At 40.7% G+C, this 19,662-nt stretch overlaps 1 protein-coding gene across 4 annotated transcripts in view; it reads right to left on the bottom strand.

The window, feature by feature from the left end:
- SLC16A1 (solute carrier family 16 (monocarboxylate transporter), member 1) overlaps positions 1 to 18,695 on the bottom strand; it is a 26,191-nt gene extending 7,496 nt beyond the window's left edge. Inside the window, exons 1-3 of one of the 4 annotated variants that reach the window (XM_014534574.1) lie at positions 18,499 to 18,695; positions 6,298 to 6,558; positions 3,753 to 3,831 (exon numbers count right to left, since the gene is read on the bottom strand). In XM_014534574.1, the coding sequence (XP_014390060.1) occupies positions 3,753 to 3,831; positions 6,298 to 6,514 (296 nt within the window). In that variant the 5' untranslated portion in view covers positions 6,515 to 6,558; positions 18,499 to 18,695. Of the gene's footprint in view, positions 1 to 3,752; positions 3,832 to 6,297; positions 6,559 to 18,498 lie in introns of those variants that run through there. The other 3 variants (XM_005859989.2, XM_014534575.1, XM_014534576.1) reach the window with 3 other exon arrangements.
- Positions 18,696 to 19,662: the final 967 nt, after the last annotated feature.

Raw genomic sequence — 19,662 nt, 5'->3', positions numbered from 1 at the left:
CCACCCAAGCTCCCAGTGGAGGCTGGCTGGAAGCAGGTATCTGGGATTTATTTAGCTTCTATAATTGAAACTTTGTTGCCTTTTGCGGAGGCCACAGTCAGCCAGAGCAGGCGGGAAGCTTGGCTTCCTCCAGCTCCATGGCTGCTGGCCACCATCTTGGTTGGGTTAATTTGCATATAGTCGCTCTGATTGGCTGGTGGGCATGGCTTGGGGTGTAGCAAAGGTATGGTCAATTAGCATCTTTGTTCTTTATTAGTGTAGATGTGGTTTATATTTTTTAAAAAGAAAAAAACAGACAAAATACATAATTATTTTTTTCAAGTTTTATAATTAGGACATCTAAATATAAAACAGAACTGTTCCCAATGACATCTAGATGTTTCAGGTATTGAACTGATTATGACTTTTAGGGAGTTAACCTGGTTCCTTGCCTATATTATTGTTTTGTGTTGTTAGCCAATACTGTGAGTAAAAAAGCTTGTAGGAGAAAATTAACTCAAAATATCCCTTGGTGTAATGCCTCAAGAAGATAGGAAATGGAGTGTTATCTAAGAAAACCAGATTAAATTTCTTCAGCTGAATAGATACATACCAAAAAAAAAAAAAAAAATCAGGGTTTTTTTTTTTAATGTGAGTGAAGGAACCAAATAAAAAGTAAAGTATTAAGGATCAAGAAAAAAAAGATTTTATGGATTTTATGTATCAGGTTTTTTTAAAATATATTTTATTGACTTTTTACAGAGAGGAAGGAAGAGGGATAGAGAGTTAGAAACATCGATGAGAGAGTAACATCGATCAGTTGCCTCCTGCATACCCCCTTCTGGGGATGTGCCCGCAACCAAGGTACATGCCCCTGACCGGAATCGAACCTGGGACCCTTGAGTCCGCAGGCCGATGCTCTATCCACTGAGCCAAACTGGTTACGGCTATGTATCAGTTTTTTAATACAAAAATCAAATGGCCTCTTCTTATTTGCTACACATAGGTATAATCTGTAATTCATTTCCAAATTTGTCTTAATTATAAGGAAGTCTTATCCAAAGTAAACAATGGTTTAAAAGCTATAACACAACTCACATAGACTAACAGTATTTTCTGATTACACACTGAGTGACACTCATTGAATTTCATTTATTTATATTTATAAGATACTTATGTCTCTACTTCATGGACATGAACTTGTGGAAATGACAGCTTTGTTTACATAACACCATAACCTGTCTGGCTGGTGAAGGTAGATGACTGTAAGTAGGAAAGAGTCACTGCAATGCAGCTGTAGGGAAGGGGATAATGGAACATGCAAGTCACAAAGCTGGTGTGTCCCAAGTTTCAAATCCGGCTCATTTTCTTCCCATTACATGATTCTATATTTATAAAGCAGAAGACATACAAATCATATTTCTATTCTATCCGCACAGTAAATTATGACCTTATTCCGTTTACTGTATAGTTCTCTCCCTAGAAGATAGTAAGTCTATTTTTAAAAACATACTATATATAGAATGTATATATTCAGAAAATACTATTGATCATATGTTAACATATTCTATTTCCATAAATACTATGGAAGATTCTGCAGTTACTTTATTCTAGTAGTACTATTCTTAATCGCAGCATGGTGTTATAAGATTAAAAAAACAGGCCTTTTGGCTAAGATCGAGTAGTATGTTCTTATCAGTTTAATATCTGATATGTCCTCTATCTGAGGACTTTATAGTAAATGTATTTTTGGAGCAGGAGATGGAATAGGAGCTTGCTCCGTCCACTCCACGCATTGACCTGGTATTGCAGTACCTCTGGGAATGGTGCAAAAACAAAAGAACAGGCTCTGGCTGCAGGGAACCCAAATTCAAATTATGGTAAGTATGTATGTACATACCTACATACATATGAATACATGTATATATACACATAGTAAACATGCATGAAGAAATAAAAGCTTTTAATATCCCAGTGTTTCAGAGGATCAAGTCTCTCTAAGGTGCTGGGTCAGTAACTGACTGCTAGGACAGACTTCAGGCTCAACCAAGAATCCTATATAATAAAGAGGTAATATGCAAATTGACCATGACTCCAACACACAAGATGGCCGCCCCCATGTGGACACAAGATGGCCAGCAGGGGAGGGCAGTTGTGGGCGATCAAGCCAGCAGGGGAGGACAGTTGAGGGGGACCCAGACCTGTAGGGGAGGGCAGTTGGGGGGGACCAGGCCTGCAAGGGAGGGCAGTTAGGGGTGACCAGGCCAGCAGGGGTTACCAGGCCAGCAGGGGAGGGCAATTAGTGGCAATCGGGCTGGCAGGGGAGCAGTTAGGCATCGAACAGGCTGGCAGGGGAGTGGTTAGGGGGTGATCAGGCCGGCAGGCAGAACTTATTAGGGGCAATCAGGCAGGCAGGCAGGCGAGCGGTAGGGAGCCAGCAGTCCTAGAGGGGTCCCAGATTGGAGAGGGTGCAGGCTGGGCTGAGGGACACCCCCCTGTGCATGAATTTTGTGCACTGGGCCTCTAGTATGTATATAAAGAAGTTTTCATTGCCCTAGCTGGTTTGACTCAGTGGCTAAAGTGGCGGCCTGGGGACTGAAGAGTCCAGGTTTGATTTCCGTCAAGGAAATGTACCTCGGTTGCAGGCTTGATTCCTGGCTCCAGTTGGGACTTGCACAGGAGAGAACCAATCGATGTGTCTCTCACAAATCGATGTTTCTCTCTGTCTGTCTCTCCCCTCCCTTCCACTCTCTCTAAAATTCAATGGAAAAATATCCTTGGATGAGGATTAACAAAACAAAACAAAAATTTTCATTGACCTAAGTCACTTCATGCAAATATTAGGCCACAGCTGGTTTGGAAATAATTTTTACTTACAGCTTGAGTAAGATGAAAGAATAAAATATTGCCACGCTGTTGACTCTGAGAAGTTTAAGTTAATGCTGTAAAGTTTCCAGTATTTTATTTAAAAATATATATATTTTTATTGATTTCAGAGAGGAAGGGAGAGGGGGAGAGAGACAGAAATATCAATGATGAGGGAATCATTGATCGGCTGATTCCTGCATGCCTCCCCACCGGGTATCGAGCCTGCAACCTGGGCATGTGCCCTTGACTGGAATTGAACCTGGGACCCTTCAGTCCGCAGGCCAACGCTCTATCCACTGAGCCAAACCGGCCAAGGCAGTTTCCAGTATTTTAGATGGGAAATGTTAAGATGACATCACCATAAAACTGAAAACATGTAAATTTACACTTTTCATTTTAGAAAAAAAGAGGAACAATTCAAGGAAATAAATAAAACAACAGTAGGCAACTGAGATCTCCTCTCCTATAAAACATACTCTAACAAGCATCAGGATGTATCTATGAACCAAAGCATTAAAGAAAAGGAAGAAAAGCAAACTAAACCACTCACAGCTCAAAACATATTAGAGTGGGTGTGGCCCAAATGCACAAATTAAAGGATTATGGCCCTTGTAAAAGTTATGATAATTATTAGGGGACATACTACTTAGGAGCCCATCTAAACAAAATAACCCATTTAGTAAAAATTCTGCCACAAGACTCATGATAGGCAATTTGTCTTTTGAGTTATTTCAGGAAGGATGGCCCCAATTAGCTATAATTAGAAAAAGAGAGGGGTACAGTTCATAGTCCTATTATAACAAAATTCAGGGAAATGTGCTAGTTATCTCTGGGTGAGGACAAAGAAGGAACTGTTTTCCCAAAAGAAAGTGTCATGTGCAATTAGTAGAACTGACATCACTTACTTTTGATGCAAAATACAAGTGGCTTTCAAGCTCTTTGGCAGCTCGGAATTGCAACAGCAAACCTCTGGTTTGTAGTCAGCTTAAAGATACACTAAGCAACGGGAGTACCTCTGGAGAATATTTTTACCAATTTTTCAAGCCATCATAATCAAAACCTGATTAGAAATCCTGGCAGATGGAGTTCAAGGCCTCCAAAATTATTGGCCCTCAGAAAACTAGACAATGTCCAAGGTTCCTTTTCATTTCTCTAAACTTATATTTTAAAAAGTACTATAATTTCCTGGTCGGTATGGCTCAGTCGTTGAGCATTGACCTATGAACCAGGAGGTCACGGTTCAATTCCTGGAGTGGACACATGCCCGGGTTGTGGCTTGATCCCCAGGGGGCAGCGGATCAATGATTCTCTCTCATTATTAATGTTTCTATCTCTCTCTTCTTCTCCCTTCCTCTCTGAAATCAATAAAAACATATTACAAAAAAAAGTACTTTAATAGACAAAACAGGCTTATGTTCAAAATTCAAAAGATTCAAAAGATATACAGCAGAAAAAAATGTATTCCCAGACCTGTTCCCTGTCACCCAATTTATCTTTCTCTAAGGCAATCAGGTTACCTGTTTTATCTGTGCAATGAAATTAGGCACTTAATCCAATTATGACTCCAACTTATTTCTGTTTCGTGAGTTTATGTTATTGTCTCAACAGGATTATATACAGGATCACAACACCTAACCTAGTGTGTAATAGGTAATACTCAACCTACTATATATAATATAATGTGTAATACCAAGCATAGTGCTTAATAAAAATGGGGTAAAGCTGACACCAGGTTAGAAGCGTAAGGCTCAGGTTTAACAGTTAAAATGTAGAATATTCATATTGGATATTAAAGAGCTACAGATTCAAATGATCAAGAGAGAGAACCAAAATGGTGGCATAGGTAAACACCGGTACTCGCAGCCTCCCACAACCACATAAAAAAATACAACTGAAATACACAATGGGCATCATTCAGAATCGCCTGAAATCTGGCTGAGTAAAAGTCCTATAACTAGAGAAGTAAAGAAGGCCTGGGGTGGGGCAGGAACTGGGTAGAGGGGGAATGAAGAGAAGGGGAACATCTGTAATCTTATATAATAGAAGGCTAATACGCAAATCGACTGAACGGCAGAACAACCAGTTGCTATGACGTGCACTGACCTCCAGGGGGCAGATGGTCAATGGAGGAGCTGCCCCCTGGTGGTCAGTGTGCTCCCACAGGGGGAGTGCCTCTCAACTAGAAGCCAGGCTCATGGCTGGTGAGCGCAGCGGTGGTGGCAGGAGCCTCTCTCACCTCTGCAGCAGCACTAAAGATATTTGCCTGCCGCTTATGCCTGTGGGCCTAAGCCAGTGATGACGAACCTTTTGAGCTCGGCGTGTCAGCATTTTGAAAAACCCTAACTTTACTCTGGTGCCGTGTCACATATAGAAATTTTTTGATATTTGCAACCATAGTAAAACAAAGACTTATATTATTGATATTTATTTTATATATTTAAATGCCACTTAACAAAGAAAAATCAACCAAAAAAATGAGTTCGCGTGTCAGAGGTTCGCCATCACTGGCCTAAACCCTCAGTTGGGCATCCCCCAAGGGGGTGCAGGCTGGGCTGAGGTAACCCCCACCCCAGGGCATGAATTTCATGCACCAGGCCTCTAGTACTCTCAATAATAAAGATTAAAAAAAAAAAAAAAGAGCTACATATGAAAATAATCTGAGGTACTAAACAGCCACCGAAAATAAGATTATCAAAAGTGAAAGCTTGCCTAAATTAGCAACTTGAGACACTGTCAATCCCAGTAAATAAGTACATTTGGCTTTAGAATCTCTGCTTACTAAGTACCTATATATTTTCAGTACTATGGTAGGTTTTGACTTGTACATGTTAAATTGTGATTTGGTGTTCCAAAGTGAAACAAACAATATTTTAAATGATGTTATTAAGTAAGCAGTAACTTACTCTTCACATTTCCTTCACATGTCAAAGACAGAAAGGGAGGGGGTGACAAAACTTAAGCTTAAGGTGCAGCTGAACTGCTTTTAGGACTATATTATCACAAGGAACCGGAGGGAGATTTTATTCATTTCTTTAATTCTAACACCATGAAAAGTGTTTTTTCTGAGACTTTGAATTAGCTATTCAAGTTAACTCGATTTATTTTAATTCTCCTGACATCAATTAAAAAAAAAATCTGTGTTTATATTTTAAGAGTCTAGAGGAGAACAATAAAAAAAATCAGTTGTGCATGTGTCATTTTTCTGAGAGCTTTTTAAAGCTCAATGGTACTGCGTAGGAGCAAATCACAATTTCTCTTTTATTTCAGACTACTATGGAACTAACAGCAAAAGTTGTCATTGCTAATAGGAATGAAAATGTGACTCTAAACAAAGCTTCAAGCAATGACATTTCAAAACACCTCACTGAATGAGACATAAAAAAGTGACCTAATACAGAGCCTCTGGCTGCTTTATGAATATTAAAACAGCAGGCCTTTGTGGGTACTTACCTCCACCATACATGACAGCCAGCATGATGGAGGATATCCATGACACTTCACTGCTGGTGGCATGGAATATTTCTTCAATTTCTTTGAAGAACACAGTAATAGACTTGGGAAATGCATAAGAGTAGCCAATGGAAATGAAAGCTCCAAATACCACTGCCCACCCCCAGCCTCCATCTGGGGGGGTGTATCCAACTGGACCTCCAACTGCTGGTGGCATTTTAAGGGTAGATGAATTCCAAAATGCAGTTCAAATCCAAGTATCTGAAGGATATAAAATTAAAACAGTATGTCAGCTATGTCAGCAATAAAGCACTCCCACCCACCACTGCCAACAACAAACACTTCCACCCTTTACACCAAGCTTTCAAATAACGAAACTGTTTTTCAATGTTACTTGTCCAATGGACATTATCTTCTCAGGACATTATCACAAAAAGTCTTAGTGCCATGGTATTACAGGCCTGTGTGAGCCTATGCTTGGCAGGGCAATGTCTGTGGGAAACCTCTGTTCTTCCAAAGATATATTATGTTTGATCTTGCTAGCAAAGATTTCCCACAGGCAAAGTCCTGCCAAATATAAACTGACAATCTAAAATTTCAAAACACATCAAGAATCAATTAACCGTAAGTGAAGCTAAGCCAATCCAACATAGCTGGATTATATACTCAAGAACTACAGATATTGGATATGGATATTTAAATGGCTAAAAGCAGTAAGGCATTAAAAGCACTTTAAACATTAATTAGATTAATTGATTTGAAACAGAACTTCTAGAAATTAAAAGTATACTCAATGAAATTAATAATAGGTTAACCAGCATACTGAACACAGCTGGAAAGAGACAGTAAACCTGCAGGATCTGAAAACGTCAGAATTCAGTGGAGAGCTTTATTCTGAAGCTATGAGAGAAAGGTTTAGAAACATGGAGTTTAGAATGGGAGGATCAAGCATACATCTAATGGGACTTTGGAAAAAGATAAGAGTGGGAAAGAGACAACTTTCAATGGTTAATAGCTAAGGGTATAGACTTGATGAATAATATGAACCTACATATGATGAAACCCAACAAGATAGAGAAAAATCTTAAAAAAAAACTATTAAGAAAATACAGATTACATAATCACAGTGACAAAACAGAATTTTCATCAATTTTGAAAAACTAAGCCACCGTCTTAAATATTGGTTTTCCCTATTCTCTCTTTCCTTTCTTTTGAGACTCTAACTGAATGTGGGCAGGGCCTTCCCATGGTATCTACTCCTTTTCTTCTGTGTTTTCCATCCTTTTGTTTCTCTGTACTAAGAATTTGAGGCCTAGGATATTATCTTTCTCCAGAGATATATTTCTAGGATCAAGATGTTTTAGGTTGCAGTTCATTTGAGGACTGCTTTGCCTCCAGTTCATCCTTCGTCCTACAGCACAGCCCTTTAGCATCCCAACCCAAAAGAACAGTATTTTGTTACCAGAGCTCTCACTCTTGATGGGCTCTTGACTCCAACATTTTTTCCGTTGGGCCCATGAAGCTTTCCAAAGCACAACTCAGGCCACCGGAAACTGATCCTCTTTCTATAACTTGAAAGCCTTTAACTCCATAATCATATCACTATTGCCACAAGTAGAAAGCTAGTAAGATAAGTTGCCAAAATCAGATAATCATCAAAATTAGGAAGTCACCAATCAGAGGCTGCCAACATCTGCTGTTAGCTCTAAATCCACATGACAGCACCATAAAAATGGATCCTACATATCCTGCCTCTCAAAATCTCAAAGCCAGTATCTAGACCTGGAGACATCTGTTCTGATTCTGCCTCGCAAATGTCACAAGAATGCATCTGACTAGCAGAATTCAAATCAAATCCAGAAACATAGTTGCAAGGGAACCTGGGAAATGTAGTTTTTAGCTTTAAAGCCAGGGCAATATAGCAAAGTACACTAGGAAAAAGGATGTAATGGATGCCAAACATTATTTTCAAAATCCACAGACACATATAGTATGATACCATTTAAAAAAATTTTAATCACGCAAAACAATAATATATTGTTTACAGACATACATAGGTAATAACAGTCATGATTGCTTCGCTTAATGATGGGAATACATTCTGAGAAATGCAACCTTAGGTGATATCATTGTATAAACATCATAGAATCCACCAACACAAACATACATGGTACAGCCTACTACACTCCTAGGCTATATTGTATAGACTATTGCCTCTAGGCTATAAACCTGTATGGCATGTTACTGTACTCAATACTGTAGGCAACTGTTTAACAGTTGAAAGGTGAGTAAATGCGAAGGCCCAGGAATTCCACAAGGCTGTGGTTGAGATGGCAAACCACTTTAACCCTACATGACTGTAGACTATATTTATAAACACTGTATACTTAGGTTACACTAAATTTATTAAAAATTTTTCTTTTCTCAAATTAACCTTAGCTTACTGTAACTTTTTTACTTTATAAACTTTCAAATTTTTTGATTATTTTGTAACACTTTGTTTAAAACAAACACATTGTACAGCTATACAAAAATATTTTTGTTTATATCCTTATTTTATGAGATTTTCCTATTTTTAAGTTTTTTTTGTTTGTTTTTTTTTTTTTTTTTTTGCTTTTTAAACTTTTTTTGTAAAAAAAGAAGACACAAATACACACATTAGCCTAGATCTACACAGGTCAGGATCATAATATCCTTGACTGTCTTCCACCTCCACATCATGTCCCACTGGAAGGTATAACATGCATGGGATTGTCATCTCCTATGATAACACTTTCTTTTGAAATATCTCCTGAAAGACCTGCCTGAGGCTCTTCTTAAGCAGGTGTCACTCTTTTCAGAAATATGTCCATGGTGGTTTGCTTGTTTCTTTTTTTTTAATCACAGATTTGCTTGTAAGCAGATAATGTACCATTAATACAGAACATTCCTCTGTATTAATGAAAGCCTTTCAGTGTGGGTTTATGTCTTTAAAGTTTTTAAAGAGTTTGTTGAGGTCTGCAAGTTTCTGCTAAAACCCTTCACTGTGAATTTTCTTAAGTATTTTCTTTCTTCTTTTTCTTCTGCAGCTTTCTTTTCTCTTGCTTCTTTAGCTATACATTCATGTCCCAGTTCTAATAATCCCTCAGTCAATTCCCAGAACCACCGCTAGGTCATCCTCATTCACACCAGGGTTAAAGGTGTTTGTCATCTCAACCACAGCCTTGTGGAATTTTTGCAACCTCTTCATCCTTGGCAATTCCTTTAAGTTATGAATGAACCTCTTGTCTTCTTACGTATGCCATTCATACATCCCTTGGTGACATCACCCCCAACCCCGAAGCAAGGTTCTTCATGCAGTTATAGATGTAATCCTTCCAGCATTGCTGTCTTCCTCAGTTGCAGCAATAGCCTGAGCAAATAGTCTTCAGGTAGTAGACTTTAAACAGCACTATAACTCCTTGGTCCACTGGTTGGATCAGAAAGATGGTGTTCAGCGGAGGAAACACCACTTGATATTGGGATGAAGATTACCAATAGAAGGAGGATGCCCAGGAGCATTCTCAATAATAAGCAAAATCTTGAAAAGTATTTTATTCTCCAAACAGTACTTCTCCATTTCCCTGGTATAGCAATTCAAAAGGGCATCTTGGAAGAGAAGCTGGGTCTCCCATGATTTCTATTGCTCCTGTAGCATGCTGGCAGTGTGGACTTATTGATATGCTTGAAGGCTCTGGGGTTCTCAATGTGCCAGATGACAAAGGGTTTCAATGTGTAACCTGCAACATTGCCCCCAAGCAAGACTGCTATCTTATCCTTAAAAGCCTTCAAATCTGGCACTGACGTGGGTTCCTTATGGATGAAAGCCCTTTTAGGCATCCGTTTCCAGAAGAGGGAGGTTTCAGCAATATTCAACATTTGTTCTGGCAAGTAATTTCCCTCCACAATCAGCTTATCTTAAGTTTCCAAAAATTCCTCACATCAACAGTCACTTTCACATTATGGAAGGAATAACGATTCTTGAATTGTTTAAACCACCCAGAGCTAGCAGTAAATTCAACACTGTAGTCCAGCCTTTTTTTCAACATCACAAACAAAATTTTTGCTTTGGCCAGAATTGTCATGGTACTGAGAGGGACACACGTCTGTGTCTGGTCTTCAATCCAGGTTATTAGAAGTTTCTCCTTGTCTGATATAGGTTCTTCTCGAATTTTCTCTTAGTTTGATTGCCTTTGATGAAGCAGATCCTTCAACCGTTTCCATCACTTTGTTGTCTTTCTTCAGCTATGCTGAAGTGGGACATGCCTGACTGGTGAACAATAACCATCACTGATTTCCCACCTTCTAGTCCTTAATTACTTGGCCTCTTACTGGCAACATTAGCAGTGGATTCCACACACTTAGGGGCCATGATGAACAAAATAACATGAAATTAAATAACATAAGATAAAATGATACAATTAAGAAATGCAGCAAACTAGATGTATCATGCTGCTGCAGGCTTAACATGCATACTGGTTTACAACAAACTAATCTAATAATAGACAAACACGGTAATTGACCGTACCTTTGCTATGCTTCCTATTGGCTAATCAGGGCGACATGCAAATTAACTGCCAACTAAGATGGTGGTTAACCGCCAACAAAGATGGCGGCTAATTTGCATACTGCAGGCAGGGTAGGACAGTGCAAGCCGCCATCCAGGCCCCTGTGTGCGATCCGGGGGCGGGCGGGGGCTGGGGCGAAGGCAAGCGGTGCCAATCGCCTCGCCTGAGCCCTCGCCTGCCCACCAGAGACACGCAGGGCCCTCTGAGAGAGTGAGAGAGAGAGAGAGAGAGAGAGAGAGAGAGAGAGAGGCAGAATTTGGCATCCCGCATCCCTCCTTGATCGACCACTGTGATTCCAAGCCAGCAAGGGCTGCCTTCAGGCTGCAGCTCCAGGTCCCTCATCCCCAACCCAGGCCCGAGAGCACAGTGCTGGGCAGGGGCACCCAGGGGTTCGGGAATGCAGCGCGAGGGGCCGGCACGACGTGGGGGAGGGGCTGTGTTTAAACCGCCAAGTTCCCCACTTCTGCCCTGGCCCGCACATGCCTCCTCCTTCCCCTAAGAGGCCCAGCTCCTGCCTACATGCTTGCTGGGCAGACCCAACTGCACCGGGGAGTAAGCCATGGTGATCAGGATGGCCACTTCCTGGGATGGGACGGCCAGACCATGGCGATTCATGAGGGCGATGAGGCCCGTGGGGCAAGCGCAGCCCTTGGGCAGCGGGGATGGCCGGCCAAGCCGAGTCTGGCTTCAGTGGGGCCAGTGGGAGCCCGAGGCCACCCCAACCCCCACAGGTCCCGGGCGGATGGTGGCTCAGTGGAGAGCAGTGTCTCCATGCATGGTGCCCAGGGGCGGCTGTGAGCTGCTGCAACCCGCCCCACGCTTCAGGGAGCGGGAGAAGGCTCGCAACCACCAGCACCCTAGGCTGCACCACCTGTGCCTCACCCTGCCAGGTTCATAGTTTACCTTAGGCTTTCACTATTGGTATTGTACATTATAGGTTTGGATAAATTTATAATGATATGGATCCACCTGTATAGTATCATAATGAGTAGTTTAGAGAGAAAGGAAGGGAGGGGGAGAAAGAGAATCATCAATGTGAGAGCAGAACATGGATCGGCTGCCTCTTGCAGGATGGAGCATGCAACCCCAGCATGTGGCCTGACCGGAATTGAACCAATGACCTTTTGGTGCACAGGCGAACGTTCAACCAACTTATCCATATCAGCCAGGGCTGGACAGTCCATTTTTAAACCAATCAAACAAAATTTATTTCTGTCAAAGCCATACCCCTTTTTCATTGAAAGAAATGTGTTGATAAACATTCCTGTGATAACTATCTCACTTCCTAAACCTAATTCTAACTTAGAAAATAGAGAAGGAAGGAGATTGTTGTTCATATGGAATAAGGTCCTGCCTAACCCCTTTTTTTTTAATTTCTATCATGGGACTTTTTTCCTTTGGGACTATGCACTCTGAAATGTTCCCTTTTTGGGGTGGAGGAGAATAGAGATTTTTATGGCCTGGGGCAGTGAACCACAGTAAGAATTAGGATAAATGAAAGCTATAACTTTATTTTGTAGTGGAGGTAAGGGCTTTTGGATAAAGCAAAGTGGAAAAGGAGAAGCAGCCTAGCCAATGTGGCTCAGTGGCTGAGCATCAACCCCTGAACCAGATCACAGTTTGATTCCTGTAAAGGGCACATGCCTGGGTTGCGGGCTTATTCCCCAGTGGGGGTCATGCAGGAAGTAGTTGAACAATAATTCTCTCTCTCTCTCAAAACAATAATAAAAATGTATATATAATAAAAAAAGAGAAAAGGATAAGCAGAAGACCTCAGGCATTTATTTTTAGGAGAGATGATTTTTAGGTATGGGTACATCTGAATCTGAAAATCTGGAGAATAATTCCCTTAAAAATATAACCCAGTTTAAAGATTAAAGATCTCTGTCCTTGGATTCAGGTGGGATAAAAATATTTATATGTTGAAACTTCCTAAAATTTCTCTTACAATAAAAAAGCTAACAGCTCAGTTCTGCTAAGGGAGACAGTCTGAATTCTAAATTTATATTAAATAGAACTATTCCAAGCATTAATTTTATGAGTTTTCCCTTCGTCTAAGTATGAATAAAGAGAAAAGCACTTGAAATCTTCCAATCAAAGAGCCACTAAAAAGATTAATTCACCTCAGAATGTTTACACAGAGAGGGAGACACACAGACGGCAGAGCTATTTAACACGTCCAACTGACTCAATCAGCTAACACATGCTGGACGTGATTAAACCTTGAGCTTAACTGCCAGTTATGATTTGTCCCAGGTAGTTAAAGCAGTAACAGTTTTTAGTCACTAAGACTTGCCTCATCAAGTTCATAATACCTTATTCCATAGTGTCAAAATTAGATTTAAAACTTCAAAAAGCTTTAAAGATTCAGAAGCAAACAAGAAGTATAAGAAATAAGAGCATCGAATTTTGAAAAAACGCACACACACTTCAAAAAACCAGACAGGGATTCAACACAATCTGCCACCATCTGACAAATGGCTGTCCTTATTAACTTCAAAATTCTGAGGGTATGTAATAGAAAAAAAAAAGTGTAACATCATTATCTAAACATACTATTTTCTTTTAAGTTGACCAAATCTCAGCTATAAACAAAAGGAGTAAGAAGTAAATTATGACAGCAGGTCCTTTTGTACAGTATTCAAAGTCCATTGAGAGGAGGCAGTCCTCAAGTCCAGAGGCTAAGAGATTAAACTTTAAGATTTTAATCCTCACAATGAGCATAGCAGCCTTTCTATTAGATTAGCTATGTATTTTATGGGGAGATTAAAAAAAAACTGATGACAAAGTGTATCAATCTGCCTCATAAAAGTACAATGGGAAACAATAACCCTAACTTTCCTTGGCAATGATGGTGGTGATAAGAACCATTTTTAGAGAACCTAATTTCTCTCTTTTTCTCATAACTCAGGAATTGCCCAAATAAACTAATCCGGAAAGTCAAAGCTGTGCTCCATACCCCCCATGCTCTGCCCATTCAGGGAGAAGGCCCTGTGAACATGAGGACAGACCTGGGCGATGCTTCTACAAGCCAAGGAATGCCAAGACGGCCAGCAAACGACCAGAAGCTAGGAAAGAAGCATGGGGCAGATCTTTATCCAGCCCTCAGAAGGAACAAACCCTGCTCAAACCTTTATCTCAGATTTCTAGCCTCCAGAACTGTGAGATAAAAAATATCTGTGGTTTAGGCAGTGTAGAGGGGGAGGCAGAAAGTATCTAAAATCAATAATCTTAAAAGAATTTGTTACTAAGTACATATCAGTTTTTGGATTGAAATTCACTTAGAAACATTTAAATCCAGAAAGACCCATTTACTGAAGCTATTTCTGCTAAAGTAGCAAGTCTACTGTGCTTTATAACTGGCAGTTTCATGGCTTACAGAACCACCTCCCCAAGGTAGATTCCTAGATTCAAGGTCCAAGGAACCTTACTTTCTTTTGTAGTCTTTTTCATTTTGAAATTGATTAGAGTGAAGAAAATTTTTTAAAAAAAAACCAAACAAACAAACCAGAAAACACCAGTGAATAGAACTACTGTAGCTGGCTAGCCAATCGGCAGTTATGAAATGTATAGTTTTGATCAAAGTGTATATAAACAACCTAAAAATATGTAAACCTGGCTCTACAAACTTCCAATTGTTTGTATCTCCCTTATCATTCCAATCAAATCCAACACACATAACAAGAATTCAAATATACTGTATTATCCTTGAACTTAACAGTTTGCTAACCAGAATGCTTAAAGCAGGATTTTGGGTCTATCTTTCAGACTATATGAAAATTGATTCTGGATCTTATTTTTATTTAGCTGATACTTATAATCCTTAAAGACATCATTATTTTAGTTACCAATAATTTGCAGATTTTTTATTATTTACACGGGCAGACCATCCTACCAGTAAATAATATAGCATATTTCTTTTTAAGACAACAGATCTCAAAATTTTTGGTCTACAATTAATTACCTTAAGCAGATATGTAGTTGGAAAAGGAAGTATTTTAATAGTTTTTTCAGATAATTGTGGATATTCTTTGATACTGCACTAAAACTTGGTAAGTGTCCTGGAGTGGTCCATAACCACACTTTGAAAATGGCTGCTGTGCCCAGCCAGTGTGGCTCAGTGGTTGAGCATTGACCTGTGAACCAGGAGAACACGGTTCAATTCCCCGAACATGCCTGGGTTGCAAGCTCGACCCCACTAGGGGTCGTGCAGGAGGCAGGTGATCGATAATTCTCTCTCATCACTGATGTTTGTTTCTTTCTTTCTCTCTCTCTCCCTCTCTTCCCCTTACTCTCTGAAATCAATAGAAATATATTTTAAAAAAAGGAAAATGGCTGTTGTTTTAAACCATTAACTCTATGTGATCACAAAAGTGACTAAAAAGCGACTAGGATGAATCACCGAAAAGGCTGATGCATATGAATATGGGAGAGGGTGGTAAGAGATGGTACAGAATGGACTAAGCTTTAAGTCTATTTAAACTACATACATATGTATTTTAATAGTTTGATAAAAATTGTAAAGATTTGTGTAACTGCTATTATAAAACAAAATAACTAATATTTCCTTTCCTTTAAGAATTCCCTGTAGTCCTCCTCACATTTTCTTATCGTCCTAAATACCATATGTATTCTTAAAGAGTATTTTCTACCCAAGCCACGAATTTGTTCCAAGTTTTTCCCAACCATAAAGCTCATAATACGTACTTGTCAGGAGCTCTAAGCACCATGAAACAGATGAAAACTAACATTTGTAACTGTCCTCATTTCTGCTGTGATCTAGAAAAGGACACTCTGTTTCAAGTAAATATATCATGTGCCAAAGGACAGGTGATGAAATGAAGGGTGTTTGTTAGATCTCAGAGCCCTTTCACCACCTAAAACAAGACAGACAGGTTTCAGAGGTGGAGGTGGAGGGTTTCTCCAACATAAGCTACTAATACCCCCCAATTCCTAGCCTTTCTACCACCTCTGTCCACTGCAGTCTTCTGTACAGATTATTAAAGTATGACACTTATCTTTTTTTCTACCTTGTGAACAGCTTTCTATGCAGGACCTTTGCTAAATATTAGCTACTTTTGCTTAGATGAGCAAAGCCAATTTGCCAATAAATTGGAGATATGTGGGCATAAAGACCCAACACTGAGAAAGATTACCAAAGGATGAAATTTAGTGCCACCGTCAAATGACATGTATCAGAAATATTCCTGGCTTGTTTAATGAAATGGTTAAGTTTTCCTACAGGGCATCACTTTTATATCAATACTAGAGGCCTGGTGCACAAAATTCATGCACGGGGGAGGGAGGGTCCCCTCAGCCCAGCCTGCACTCTCCAATCCGGGAACCCTCGGACATCCCTCTCACAATCCGGGACCACTGGCTCCTAACTGCTCACCTACCTGCCTGCCTGATCGCCCCTAACTGCTCCCCCCTGATCACCCCTAACCGCCTCTGCCTGCCGGCCTGATTACCCCTGATCACCCCACGCAGCCTGCTATTCAGTCGTTTGGTCATACCTCACTAACCCCCCTGCCGGCCTTGTTGCCCCAGGCAGCCTACTGGTCGTTACTGTTACTGTGATGGTGTCCTGGACAATTTGCATATTCCTCTATTATTAGTATAGACTAGTGGCCCAGTGCATGGATTTGTGCACATTGAAAGGAAATTAATTAGAAGAAATATTTTAATATCAACAACATAACCCACAGCCGAAGGTGGAATAGCGCGGCCCTGCGAGTAATTGGGTCCCTCCTCTCTGGTTCTGGGGTGCATCACCTGAGAACCTCGGCTGCCAAGTCACCATAGCTCAGCAACTCCTACGTTGACTGTCTGCCCCTGGTGATCAGTGTGTGTCATATGTACTGGCTGGTCGGACGGTCACTTAGCTTTTTGTATAGATATCAATATATCAGTAGTTAGAGCTGCTTCTGCTATTCATGAACAAAGCCAGGCAAGCTATTTCAATGAATGACAAACATGGGAGACTTTGGCTATTTACAACTAAATTCCATAAAAAAATAAAGAATGCCCAAGGCTTAATAGGTAAGTAAGAATTACGTTTATATTTCTGTTTGATGCACAATTCCAATGAATTTATATTAACTTTAATACTCTACAATAGCACTATATGTTGCTATTGTGACCCACATTTTACATATGTCAATCCTAATTTTCTTGTTTTAGAAATGAAGATTAAAGTTTTATATGTAGTATAGAGAAATGATGAAGCTGGTCATATTTACAAATAGTCAAACTAATATGCAAACTTAAGGTAGTGAAAATATATATGCACGTGTGTGTGTGTGTGGGTGGGTATGTATATATATTTATTTAATCCTCTTTTGTCAATCTCAGCCAGTCATGTTTGTCTCTCTCTTTTTAAGTATTATTGATTAATTTAGGAGAGGAAAGGAGAGGAAGAGAGAGATAGAAACATTGAGAAAGAGAGAGACATCAATGATGACAGATCATTGATCATGATCAGCTGCCTCCTGCATGCCCCACAATGGGGATCCAGCCAACGTGTAGACATATGCCCTAACCAGGAATTGAACCATGACCTCCTGGTTCATAGGTCGATGCTCAACCACTAAGCCATGCCAGCCAGACTGTAACAAACACTCTTAATTCTTGTAAAACAATGATTTTTGGCATCTATTCATTCAAATATGATTTTATACAGAGGCATAGAAGGGAGAAGTATGGTCCCAATAATATGCAGAAACTCTCAATTCAGGTTCTGGTTTTCCTGATGAGGGTTAGTTTTAATATTTCATTAATGTCTCAAATTCCAACAAAAATATTTCTCCTGCCCTGGCTGGTGTGGCTCAATGGTAGAGCATTGGCCTATGCACTGAAGGGTTGTGGGTTTGATTCCTGATCAAGGGCACGTACCTGGGTTGTGTTCCCCAACCTTGGTCAGGATGTCTGTGGGAGGCAGCCAATTAATCTCTCTCACATCGATTTTTCTCTTTCTCACTTTCCCCCCTTTCCATTCTCTCTAAAAATCAACAGAAAAAGTATTCTCAGGTGAGGATTAACAATATATATATATATATTTTTTTTCCCTTTAGTAATTCAACTTGAAGATCATGATTTCATGAAAAATTATGAAATACCTGTTAAAATGTTTATTATAAAGAAATTTGAAGAAACTAGCAACTATTTTTACTTCAGCTGACAATCGTCAAAACTCTGAGAACAGAGTTTAGTGATGAAACCCAAGTTAGCATCTTTTATTACTAGGGTTACAGCCCCTTATCTCAGAGTAAGTAGACTTAAGGGAAAATAGCATGAAAAACATAAATCTCCAGTTTAACTTTGCTCCTAGTGAATTAGGAGAGAGAGAGAGAGAGAGAGAGAGAGAGAGAGAGAGAGAGAGAAAGAGAGAGAGAGAAAAGGAAGTCCAAGAGCTATTAAACACAACATCCAAGATGAAAAGTAATATTCTTACAGTAGCAGATTAATTATCTATTTTTGTCTAGAAGTTGGAAGGTATGCACGGCAATTCCAGGTTATATTCTGGAATACCTGTATCGTATTTGTTTTCGACAAAAATATATTGCACAAATCAAGACCTAAGTGGGCCATTTCAAATTATGAATACATGACCTACCTTGTTCCAGAATCTGAAGAAACAGAGTGGCTGGATTAAATTGACAAATAGATGTGTTGTTAGGATTGTGCTCTTTATATTACTTCGAGTATAAACGAGTATTTGAATATAACAGGTGGTATTTCTGCTAGGATCTACTTCTCTTCCAGTATTCTGAAGCCTAATGGGGAAAATAAGATTACAATTCATTAAAAGATGAAACAACAAAGAAAGCCTTTTATTTTCTTGCAAAAATCTGAGTTAAACTATTCACTCATAGAAAAAATTAACTCTATACTTAGTTTAACATAAAAAACATCTTAAGTTTTGAGGACTAGAGACAACATATAATATACATTTTATAAATACACTAGAGGCCCAATGCATGCACTGGTGGGGTCCAGGTGGGGTCCGGCTGGCCTGGCCCCAATCAGCGGGTTGGGGCTGGGCCTGTTGGGAGGAGGAGACAGGGTGATCAGGGCCCCGATGGCTGGGGGGAGGGGCTGCGGGTGGGTAGGCCGGCCCCACCCCTGAATGGGGGGTCAGTCAGGGGTCAGTGGCTTGGGGAGGGACTGTGGGAGGTTGGCCGGCTAGCCCCACCCCCAATTGGTGTGGGGGGCCAATCAGGGGTGGGGCTGGCTGGGGGGAGGGGCTGCAGGCCCATCAGGGTGGTAGGGGCTGATCAGGGGTGGGGATGACCATGGGGAGGGGCTGTGGGCTGGCTGGTCCTGCCCCCAAATGGGGTTGGGGGGTTGATCAAGAGCCAGTGGCTGGGGAGGGGCCATGGGTGGTTGGCCCTGCCCGATTGGAGTGGGGGTGGGGGTGATTGGGAGCGGAGCTGGCTAGGGGGAGGGGCTGCAGGAGGTTAGCCACCAGCCCTGCCCCCTATTGGGATAGGGCAATGGTCAGCAAACTCATTAGTCAACAGAGCCAAATATCAACAGTACTTCTTCAAAATAGACTCGCCCAGGCCGAAAACCGACTTCTTATCACGGGCCACGAAGTTTCAATCACACTGTATGCGCGCCCGCATGTGGTATTTTGTGGAAGAGCCACACTCAAGGGGCCAAAGAGCCGCATGTGGCTCGCAAGCCCCAGTTGGCCAACCATGGGGGTAGGGGAAGGCAATTAGGGGCGGGGCCAGCCAGGGGGAGGAGCTGCAGGCCGATGGGGTGGGTTAGGGTC

The sequence above is a fragment of the Myotis brandtii genome, unplaced genomic scaffold, assembly GCF_000412655.1.
Source record: "Myotis brandtii unplaced genomic scaffold, ASM41265v1 scaffold131, whole genome shotgun sequence".
In the NCBI taxonomy this organism is placed as follows: domain Eukaryota; kingdom Metazoa; phylum Chordata; class Mammalia; order Chiroptera; family Vespertilionidae; genus Myotis; species Myotis brandtii.
This window is presented reverse-complemented; position numbering and strand designations above follow the sequence as displayed.